This window comes from Silene latifolia, chromosome 1, assembly GCF_048544455.1.
Source record: "Silene latifolia isolate original U9 population chromosome 1, ASM4854445v1, whole genome shotgun sequence".
NCBI lineage: Eukaryota > Viridiplantae > Streptophyta > Magnoliopsida > Caryophyllales > Caryophyllaceae > Silene > Silene latifolia.
In genome coordinates, this window is record NC_133526.1 from 78,799,252 (window position 1) to 78,811,520 (window position 12,269).

At 38.0% G+C, this 12,269-nt stretch overlaps 1 protein-coding gene across 1 annotated transcript; it reads right to left on the bottom strand.

The window, feature by feature from the left end:
* Positions 1-9,661: 9,661 nt before the first annotated feature.
* Positions 9,662-10,602, bottom strand: LOC141594667 (uncharacterized). The gene has a single exon (XM_074414689.1). The coding sequence runs from the start codon at positions 10,544-10,546 to the stop codon at positions 9,821-9,823; it is 726 nt and encodes a 241-aa protein (XP_074270790.1). The 5' UTR covers positions 10,547-10,602; the 3' UTR covers positions 9,662-9,820.
* Positions 10,603-12,269: the final 1,667 nt, after the last annotated feature.

Consider the following 12,269-nt stretch of genomic DNA (forward strand, 5'->3'; position numbering starts at 1 on the left):
ATTCAATCACTTATTAATGCTCTGCAACTGGATTCTCCAAAAAATATGTATAGTTTGCTAAAATGATTACAGTTAATAACAAGAGCGACGGTGACATTGTGGAAGTAGTGCCAAAAGCATATACACCAAAACCTCCAAAAGTTTATACTGTCCCAAACTCGCATTGTAGCATCAGAAGCAACCATCTGACTTTAACTAATTATATTTGATATACCCCGTAAACTATTTCTCATAAACTACAGCTCCTGAATCACATAGATATCAAAATACTCATGATGCATTACTTATTTATTCCCCCGTCTCAATCATTTGCTTACCTTTTTTTAAAGTACCCTTCACAAAAAGGTAAACAAATGACGGGGACGAAGGGGGTACATACAAGTTGGTGCAATCAGAGACCCAAATATTATACTGGAGTAAAAGTTTAAAACTAAGCATGACACATACTTAAATATTTCATGGAACTTCACACCTATAGTTAAAACGTTTATAAAGACTATTTCAAAATCTAGCAATACAACCTACAAGCACACCAAAGCAAACAGATGATGCTACTCTGAAACTTAATGTCTTTTTTTTAGTGTTTTTCCAGAATTAGTTGAATTTAATCCTATTTACCAATCTTCATCAGACCCAAGTCTATTACTATATCAAAACTCCTACATGATTAAATCAAATCAATGTGAAAATTAATAATTTCATTTACTAATAACTGATACAAACAGACCATGTCAGGGTAATAAGTTAAATAATTTCATCATAACCGATACAAACACTCTTTAGAATAGTAGCTTGAGAAAAATTAGAAATAAATTAAAAAAATAAAGAAGCATACTTTGGCCGGAAAGAGCTAGGCAACAGATCTGAGGAAGTTGAGAAATGATAGTTGCGGTATCATTACTGTGTAACACAAGATTCAACCCTTGATTTGGACCATTAATGTAACTTCATTTACCTGCAATTGAAAAAAAAAACAGAAAATAGGAAAATCACACATCTTTTAAGTGTATCTGAAACTGAGTTCATAAAACACATCCCTGAGATGTGCCCACTTCACAAAAAAATCTTATTTCCAACAAAAATAAAAAACCCCCCAATTCATTAAATCAATAAACCCTAACTTAAATGAAATTATCAAAACGGGAAAAAAAATACCTGCATCAATACATAGTCATTGTCGAAGGGGGCAACAACGATGGTGAAGTGGAGTAATCAAAGTAGTGCAGTGCGAGGGTGAGGGTAGATCGCAACAACACAGTTGAAGGAACGTAGCACCATATGTAAGACGCGAGATATAGGGTGGTATCAATGGTATTGTGCGTCTGTGGTGATGGCGGTGGTCGACTGTGACGCTGTGGTGGTAGAGGGTAAGGGTGAGGGCGAAAGGTCAAATGAAGAGGCGACGATAAGAGCAACAGGTTATATGAGAAAGTGAAGGTCGTGTGGGCTTTTTGTCTATTCATCTTATTCAGTTAATGAGAAAGCTTTTACATAGGTCGTTTAAAACTTATGTTAATGATAACATCGTTTATGTTAAAACCGATGTCACAAATATTTTTTTACATCGTTTTTCTTAAATAACCGATGTAAGGAGAAAAAACTTTACACATTTTACATCAGTTTTTGTATGAACCGATGTTATTTATGAACATTTACATCGTTTCAACTAAAACCGATGTCTTTGTGGCGATGTCAATAGGACTTTTTCTACTAGTGGTTGTTTTTGTCTACCTTGTTGTTGTTTAAGTCGTTTGGAAGTAAAAATCAAGTAGTTGTATTTTTTCGATTATAAAGAGGTTGCCTTTAAACTGTTATAACTTGAGATGCATAAATGATTTTGATGTGATTCCAATTGGAGGTGATAGCTTGTTCTTTTACGATTCTAACGATAGGTCACACGCCCAAAATGACCAAGAAATGAGTGTTATGACCGTTTTACGAAAACTAGACAGTGCTGAGAAATGCGTAGGGTACTCGATCGAGTGGCCCCTACTCGATCGAGTGCATCTTGGTACTCGATCGAGTACCCCTTACTCGATCGAGTAACCCTGGTAAAAATTTTATATACGTCTCTGACTTTCACCTACTCGATCGAGTAAGTCATTTACTCGATCGAGTGGCCTGTACTCGATCTAGTGACCCCTGTTTTGGGTCATATGCTTATCTTTTGACTTCGTTGCATATCATGTTTAATTCAAAGGTATTATCTTGCTTCTTTATGCATTGTTTTATATGTATGTTGATCCTGATGTGTAAGTTACCCAATCTTATGATGTAAGGAGTGACACCTGTGGTGAGTATGAGTTCGGTGGGAGGACATGAGTTATATGTGGTTGTGATAGACAGTGGAAAAAGAAAAGGAAGATCTTTATGGCTTAATTGAGACATAGAGCATGTTTTCTGAGATGAGATGAGTGATATGATTGTGTGTTGAGTAACGTAAAAGCAAGTGAATATGGGCAAGGGATGATGTGAGTCTAAGGAACGTGAGAATAAAAAGATTCAAAGTAAGGATGTGGATAGTGGCAGCTTGAGATGTGTAAAGAATTATGGAGGGAGATGGTTAGGAGTCATGTGGATTAAGGATATATGTAGTGAAAGTTCGTTTTAAAGGGGTTGAGAAGAGTGGTATACAGTGAACGTTGATTTTATGGATAGATTAGTGGCAAGTGTGAGTAATAGCATAATAAGAGAAGATCCATGGTAAGAAAGAGTGAGGTGATATCGATATAAAATAATGAGATTTGAGTTTTGGAGCGAAGAGAAGGTAATTGGAGCACTAAAGGGTTAGGTAGAAGTAATAAGGAATTGAGATATTAAATGGAATTATTAAGTATAAAGAGAAAAGAAGGATAAAAGTAAGCTAAGAAAAATGTTCACCGGAGTTATGTGATATAAAAGTAAGGAATCATCGGGATGTATGATACTACCAAGAGTAAGTGAGTTAATGGTTATACAGAAGTTTCAGGACAACATGATTAATCACGAGTTTCGAGGAATTAAGGGAGTAAGAGGTTGATTTAGTATCTGCACTCTATGAGATTTTGGTGGAGAGTTAGATGACGATACAGTTCGGGATAGTATTGGGAAGAATGTTGAGGTAATTTTGTTGATGGATTTGATGTTCGTTATTTGGGATGTTAACCAAAGATAGGAAAGAAAACGTGATGTTTAGAGATGAGTGTAAGAGGTTTGATGTCCGGACAGTGGTAGTGTTATGGTTTGTGACTAGTGGTTAAGGGTGATGGTATATTAGAAAGGTAGCAATTCTAAAGAGGTTGATTTTGTAGGGACCAGATTGATAAGTATGGTTATGAAAGAGTATAAGATGTGGTTATATGAGGCGGTTGTTAGTAGTTGAGTATTAATGGTGTGGCTACATTTGGCAGAGGGTGATGGATATGCGAATGGGAGAATATGTTATGAGGTGTATACGAGTTAAGCTCGGGTGAGAGGTAACTTTTATCAGGTGGTAACTTACGTGATCAGGATTGACTGGTTGGATGTGATTACGGGTCTGTGATATATATAAATGTTTGTGTGAGGTTTTGACCTCACAAGACGTGGTATGGTGTGATTATCATAAAGTTGTTATTTGAATGTTCTGTAATGCATGTTGGGTACGCTAATCTAATTGAATGATATTCAAAAAGGTAATAATTTGATTGATCTGGCATGTATAGTTAAAATGGTATGTGTATTGATGATACATGTTTATTCCGTGAAATGGTAAGGATGATGTTCATGAGATTCTTGTCAGTTCTTTCCGCATAATATGTTGTGTTATAATCTAATAAAACGGTTTTGAGTGAGTTTTCTTGTTCGAAATGTCATATTGAGTCAGTGTTTATGGGAATTATATGTGATTGGAATTAGGGGTGGGCATAATCCGGTCCGGACTGGAAAAATGGACCGGTCCGGACCGGAATCTAGTGGACCGGAACCGGAATTAAAAATTACGGCCCGGTCTCCGGTCCACCATTTTCCAAGATTCCGGTTTCCGGTCCGGTCCGGTCCGGACCGGTTTGGACCGGAATGCCCGGAATTATTGTTATTTGGATTTTTTTTCTTAAATTGTATTTTTATTCCGGTCCAATCCGGTCCAACCGGTCCGATCCGGTCCAATGGACCGGAATTTTTTGACCGGAATTTGAAATATTGGGTAATTCCGGTCCAACCGGTCCGGTCCGGTCTTGGACCGGAATTTTTCAGGTCCGGTCCCGGTCCGGAATTTTTGTAATCCGGTCCGGTCCCGGTCCATGACTTTTGTCGATTCCGGTTCCGGTCCAAACCGGTTCCGGTCCGGTCCGGTTCGGTTTTGGACCGGTGCCCACCCCTAATTGGAATGTTTATCGATGTGGTTGTGTGCCTCGAGTGGTGATCCGGGCATGGTACTTCATGTCGTGATGCGGGTATTTTCGCACTGCGGTGTAGCTATTGGTGGCGGTGTTGCGATGCCGTCATCGGTTGTGGTGGAGTAGGCGAGATGGTTATGATACGAGTTCTTAAAAGTACATATCAGTTATACATAGTTGTTGCTTTGTTTGTTGTTGTTCCCTGTGAGTTTCAGTTTGGACACATAGATTGTTGTCTTGTTTGCTACTGTTCCTTGTAAGTTTTGGTTGAACAGGTAGACTGTTGTTTTGTTTGTTGATGTTTCTTACCAGTTTCAGTTTGAGAATGAGGGTAGAGTATGATATGAAAGAGAGTGTCTTTGTTTCCGTGGTTGTCATGGCATAGGGATATTCTGTTGATGGGACACAATTGTCGGGTTGTTACAAAGACATTTGATCTTGTTGTAGATGAGACATCGGTGCACATAGTCATGGCAAGTGATTCGTAGAACATGTGTGGTAATGATCCGAAAGTCGCAGTGGGTTCATAATCTTTCGTTGGGACAAACCGAGGGTAGGGTGTTTGGATTTAGTGTCATGTTAAGTCATGTATGAGTTTTGCAGTGATGAAAGAAAAGAACTTGAGGATCTTGTGTGAGTGTACGTAACAAGTGTGGATCGTGAGTTATGCTTTTGGTGATAGAAGTTTTATATAGTCTATATAGAGAGGTATGTCATGTTGCGGTAATGTGGAAGAGTTGGAGTATTGGTTATGCTAAGGGTTTTGCGGTATTGGTTAGATGGAGTGCAAAGTGAATTGAAGTATGATAACTGTTTAAGTAAGAGAGCCTTAGAAATAGGAATGGTTATAGAAATGAGGTTATAGGCGGTTATCTTTGACATGTGGTGGTGATGAGGATAATGAGATGATATAACTAAGGATTTAGTATTAGTGAGTTACGAGGACGTAACATTTGTCTTAAGAGGAGTAGGATGCGATAAAAGAGAGTTTCATGGTTGTGCATGTTGTAATATAATTGGAAGTAGAGTGTTAGCGTAGCGTAAAGGAGGGATTTGTTTTGTGGATGATACTGTTAAAATGCCATGGCCGTGCTTGTAGTAGTGTGATGCTTAGGAGTGTGAGAATACTTCGATAGTGGTAAGGGTTGGATGATGATGTTTAGGAGTTCGAGAGTTTTGATAGTGGCATGATGATGTTTATGAGTGTAAGTAAACTTCGAGGACGAAGTTCCTTTTAAGGGTGGTAGAATGTAACATTCCGTTTGATGTTATGAGTATCTTGATATTGAATTATCTAGTGGATGATATTTTACGGAGCTAGCAGCGTTTGTGTTGGTAGTGTATGGAGTTAGGATCGAGAGAGATATAATGGAGTTGGTACGATATCGTGAGCCATGTTGTGGAAGTAGGAATAGTTGGTGGAGTTGGGGTTACGAGTCCATGTTTGGTCGGTTGGGGTTTTGTTTTGAGTTGTTAGTTGGTTGTTGTGTCTTGATCGAGTTAGTATGTTTGTTTTTGGGTATGGGTTGAACTTCGGGGACGAAGTTCTTTTTAAGGAGGGAAGACTGTAATACCACGGTTTTATGAGTCTCTGGTTACTCTATCGAGTGGCCCTTACTCTGTCGAGTAAGTGTGTTTTGCGTTTTAAAATAGTTTCTGACCTGTTGGGTACTCGATCGAGTAGCCTTGGTACTCGATCGAGTAAGCGGCACTCGATCGAGTACGTTAGTTACTCAATCGAGTAAGTGTGTTTTACGGGGTTGTTTTGACGGGTTTTGCTAATAACGCGAGTTTGATATAAAAGGTTTCCGTCAGTTTATTTCATCATTTTTAACCTTTCTAAACCTTTCAAAAGAAAAAGGAGTTACGTAGTTCTCTCTCGTCGCGTTGTTGGCAAATTCCCAAGGCTAGGAGTGTCGGATCATCTTGTTCTTTGTATCATAGTGTTTCTTGCGTCAAGGGTAAGATCTACATACCAATTTTATAGTATTTAGTTAACTTTGTTTAAACCCTAATTTTGGGAATTGGGGATTTGTGTTAGTTTTGTGATTGTTAGTAATTATGTGATTATATGTTAGGAGGAGGATTCGTAGAAGAGGAATTTTGATACAGCTGTTGAGACCGTCTGATTGTGTTGCTGTTCCAGGTAGGGTTTTCCCTACTCAGTATTAGTCCCATAATGCATTGTTGGTGCTTTGTGATTGTTGAATATTATCGTATTCGTATTAGTGACAGTTGTTGGTTTTGATTGCTGGTTAATGGTTGTGATTGTTTGTCTCTGGTTCTCGAGATGCGTTCTCGGATGAGTGGAGTCACTTGCGGGAGTGGCTTCACGCCCTAGTTTCGCCCTCCGTGGAACCCGCCACGGGAGGGGATGTGCACATTAATGGGACAGGGTTATCGCTCGGTATGATGAGCGGGGATTTGGTGGGTACGGCTGCGGTCCCCCACTGGCAGGGCTGGTCCAGTGGACAGTCGGTGACGGAGATTTATTGGAGTGGGTGTGATTGTGTGTGTGACCGTGTGAGCTGCTTGTTTACTGTGTTGTTGGTTTATATAAATTGTGTGATTAGTACTGACCCCGTTTAATGTTTTAAAAAAAAAACTGTGGTGATCCATTCGGGGGTGGTGAGCAGGTATGATATGACGCGTATGGGATAGCTGGGATGAGTCATCACGTGGCAGTTAGAAGTCTTCCGCTGTGTCAGACGATGTTTTATAGCCTTGATAGTTTTAGCAGTAGACCGTCTGAGAATCTTGTATTTCAGTTTTGGTTTTGGTTTTGATCATGTAATCACTTTAAACTATTTTGTTATTTAAATTATGTTTCTTCATTGTCATTTGATTATCATTGCCTCGGGTAACCGAGATGGTAGCACTTACGTGCCTTGAGTGGTCCTGGTAAGGCACTTGGAGTATGGGGGTGTTACAGTATCGGTCAATAGTTATCTATTTCCATTTTTGGCATATATTTGTATTTGACATATTAATTTTAATTTTTATACGTCCACACGTATAAGAATAAGGGTTTTTCTAACATGTGCCCTAGGAATAAAACGATAGAACGAAATATATATATATAGATTAGACAAATTATTGTATTTTATTAATAAATGACCATTAATGCATAAATGATTATTGCGATTCTTCTCAACCAATTCCATAAAATATATCAGATCACGGGTAATTAATAGATAATATAGAGGGATTAAAAAAACTATAAAAAAATCAATTTAAATACTTCATATTATTTTCAATTTATATAAGTTGAAGTGACTTCAAAAAATTATCTAACAATTAATGCATAACATTACGACATTGAAAGATAATGAGTAAATAATGTGTTAGTAAATAGAGAATGGATGAGTGGTGTTAATGGTGGGAGGTCGTGATAGGGGAGGGGTCATGATGGGTAGGTAATGATGGGGTGGGGAGTTGCATAAGATTACGAGAAGGGTTGGGAGTCACGCATGGGGGCCAGGATGGTGGTTATGCTGGAGGTACCGGGCGGACGTAGGGGATGGTGGAGGCAAGAAGGGGATGAGTAGTTGGAGGACGTATGATATGAATTGCAGGGTGATGGTTAGTTGTGGGGGCTGCTGAGATATATGAGTTAGTTGTGGGGGTTGCTGAGATATGGGTTGAGAGGGATGTTGTGGTTCGAGGTGTTTAGTGCAGTCCAGTCATCACTGTGATGGAGGGTCTGTTGGTGGGTTTCGAGGTAGTCGAGTAAGTGATGTGAGAAAAGGTAAAGAATTGAGAGAAGAACAAACAAGCGGGATAATATGATAAAAAAAACGTACATCAATGAGTAAAATGAAATGTATATTGCGTAAATAAACAGGTTATGAAATCTACAATAATTTTATATTTACTTTTCAGATTTTGCTTTTCATAAGTTAAAAAGTCGAGGAAAAAAAAAGCAGAGTACTTTGAACACAATTAAGCAACACAAACTTATAAAAAGTGTATGGGTAGACCATTTTCTAAAGTTTAATTAGTAATTTACTAAATTCAAAAAATACGTAAGTTTACTTTTAATAATACTTTACGTTACCACCCGTGCAGTGTACGGGTTCAAAAACTAGTGATAACAAAAACGTGAAATTTTTCCGTCATTTGTTACGTAAAAAATAAGAGCATTATTTTAATAATTTGATATTTTAAGGGGTTTTTAAAATGATATGTACATTTACTAGTGCATCATTTGGTGCATCAAATTTTTTTTTGACCGAGAATATTACATTGTAGAGTAGTATTACATTATATATAGGGTTTTTTGTCAAACACAACCTTTAAAAAAAAATTCTTCCAAACACCACCTTTAAAAAAAAAGTTTGTAAAACACAACCTTTAATAATTTTTTTTTTGTCAAACACGATCTTTTGGCCGAAGAATTCAACATTTTGCAAAGGGGTAACCTTTCAGTCGATATTTGAGATAGCAAACGATGTCGGTTTGAGATGTTCTTGGAGTTGTTGGAAAGGTGGAAATAGAAGCTTTCCAGGAAGTTATCAACATGATGGTCAAAGGTGGCCTTATGTAGGGTCTATTGATGTGTAAAATAAGGCTAGTTGGAGAGAGTAGCTGGTGGTCGGGGATTTTTAGTGGGTCTTTTAATGGGGTTATGAAGCTTTGTTTGGTCTGAAATTTGGTATGTAGGTAGAGGGGAGTGCAAAATAGGTCTTAGCTGTGTTGCTTGTGGTGGTTGTTAGTTACAAGTGGTGGTTTAAGGGGAATTAAATTGAAGGTAAAAAACAATTAGAAGAATGTCAAAGTAGGATTTTTTTTCGTGGGTCAATTCACTTACCTCAAACCACCACTTGCAGCCAATAACCATCAAAAGCAACACAACTACGACCTACCTTACACTCCCCTTTACCTACATACGAAATTTCAGACCCAACAAAACATCTTAACCCCATTTAAAGACCCACGAAAAACCCTATGACCACTCGCTTTACATCTAGCCTCTTCGACAAACCTTACTTTACACATCAATAGACTCCACATATGGCCACTTTTGACCATCGTATTGATAACCCCTGGAAAGCTTGTATTTTCACCTTTCCAACGACTCCAAGAACACCTCAAACCGACATCGTTTGCTATCTCAAATATCGACTGAAAGGTTACCCCATTGCAAAATGTCTTTTTTTTTAAAGGTGATGTTTGGAAAAAAAAAATTTAAAGGTTGTGTTTGACGAAAAACCCTTATATATACAATTTCAAAAGACAGTCCAAAACATAAATGTAAACAATTAGCCTATGCTAATTGCTAAGTAAGTTAACACAAAAATACATAGAGAATTAGAGATATATTCACAATTTCACACTTCTGCAACCCAATTTCTGGTTATTTTCAGGAATCAAAATAAAAAATTAGTATTAGATTTACGAACAATGCTAGGGCGCCACAAGTTTAGGTACCACCAGCTAGCGGGGTGACGTAGTCTCATTTAGCTTTAAATACAACTACTACGACCACCATTAACAACGCGTTCCCGAGGGTGTTTGAAAGACTTGGTCCCTTCAGTAGACATAATTTTCTTGTCACTCAATTTCCGCTTGGCAAAATCCTTCTTCTTAAAAGAAGTTCGCAAATTTGAAGTCGAATAAGATCCGTTTATAATGGTGGGAAGTACATACCAACCAATTGAAGTGCACATAATCGCAAAAGACCTGTTAAATGCCAACAAACACACCAATATCGCTATCACGATCATTGGCAAGTATATCTTTGGTTCCATCCAATTACAAATCTTGGCCTTTTTCATCATCTTTTCGTTTCGAGAATTATTTGGATTCTCATTAGTCGCCACAATGGGACCCGACTTGTGCGTTCGACTCGTGTCGGGTTTGGGTTGTTTCTCACGTTGATGCTCAGTATTAGCCCCCTTTGACGACTTAGCCTTGACGACAATAGGCTTAAACTCGTGATCGTCAGTGTACACGAATCGTACAAGGGAAATTTCTTGTGGGTCGACTTTGGAATAAATTCGCTGTCGTTTCTCTTCAATTTCGGTTAAAAGAGCTGAGAAACGGTCCAAGCCGCGAGTCGAGTAAGGGTTTTTATTACTCTTTGATCTTGATTTTCTAGGGGAAGAGTCGGCACTTCGCGTTTGTCTTTCGTGTTCTCCATCTTCATCGCGAGGTAAACTATTTGTGCCACAAATGAAGCCACTCACCATATTGTAGGGTTTTTGAGTTAGAGTTTGAGTTTGAGTTTGAGTTTGATGGAGGGAAAACAGAGTTTAGAGCGTTAAATATGTGTTGAAAAATAGAACAAGGTTTTTGGTATATAAATGAGGATGGAGACTTGAGGAGGTGGTGGTGGGGTACGAGGGAAATAGTCAAATTAACATAAAACTTTGAAAATGTTGGTGTGTAGAAAATTTGAATTAGAAACTTCTATTATTTGTAATATATATACTTGTATAATAATTGTATTAATTTGTAGAGTATTATTTATTGATGAGGAGACTTGGGAAACAAATCACAAAGGGAAGTCAACACAAGATAATGATAAGCCTAATCTATTTTCTAATTTGTATGGCTATGTCATGTGTGAAGTTTGACATCTTCTAGATAACCAATCAATATTTTACAATCTACCAAAAACTATAAACATTCAATATTTTATAAACTTGTTATAACTTTGTGTATAGGTGGGGGTGTTTTCTTACATTTTTTTTTTTTTAAAGTTAGGTTTTAAACTTATGAAACGGCTAAGTTTAATAGGTCCACGGACGTTTTCAAGTCAATTATGTGGCACTCATTTTATCTGGAATTATTTTAATTACTCCTTTATAATTTATGTAGTTTTGTTATGCTTAATATAATTTAACTAATTGGACATTATAAGTGTTCTTCATCTCATCACAAATTCAATTTTTTTTAAAAACGATCAATGTTAGGAAAACCTAATACTCTATGTTAAACACACACACATTCATTACAAATTCAATAATGGCAACAATAGTAACATGTAAGCTACAAAGGACTCTATTGCACACTAGAGTTGGCAAAAGCTGACCCGATCCGAGGAACCCGACCCGACCCGCCCGATACCCGATCCGATACAACCCGAAAATTGGGTGACCCGAAACTGAACCGAACCGACCCAACACGACCTGATAATCGATGACATCCTTATTTTTTCCAACCCGAACCCGACCTGAATCGACCCGACTCGTGACCCGATATTGACTCAACCCGATAGATGACTCGATAATGAGTTAGCTTAATAATTGTGTAAATAAGACCAAATTGATGTTAATCTTAATTATTTTCACTTAAAATTACAATTAATACTCCTACACGGTGTTTAAACATAAAATTACCCATCTAAAACTAAATACATCTAAAACTAAATACATAAGAGAAAATATATGCTTATAATCAGACCTGATACTGACCCGACCCGACTTGCTACCCGCTGATGACCCGACCCGAAGATGACCCGACATAAACCATAACCGACCTGACCCATCGCTAACCTGACACAACCCGAACCCGATATGACCCGACCAGCTTCAACCCGACCCGTTGTTGGAGCTGTGTCCTCCAGTTAGTGCGGATAACGTCACTGCACATACACTTGTACGGACAAGTGGGAGCTTGTTGGGGCTGGTGTCCTCTACAGTTAGTGCAAGGACTTATAAATCTCTAAAAGGATCAAAGGGCATACTTTTGTATTATTATCAGTTGGTCCACGTTTATCAATAACGGTTGGCTTGCTAGATAAGTTTGACGTTATTGTCATACAGATGGCGGTGATCAACTGGTCCCTAAAAGTCACACCTATAGGATACGTTTGAGAGATGTGACGGTATGAAAATGCAGTCATGTTGATGCCAAAGTTGACTAAGCAGTTAGTCGGAGTTATTGACTAATAATTAGTCAAATGTGATG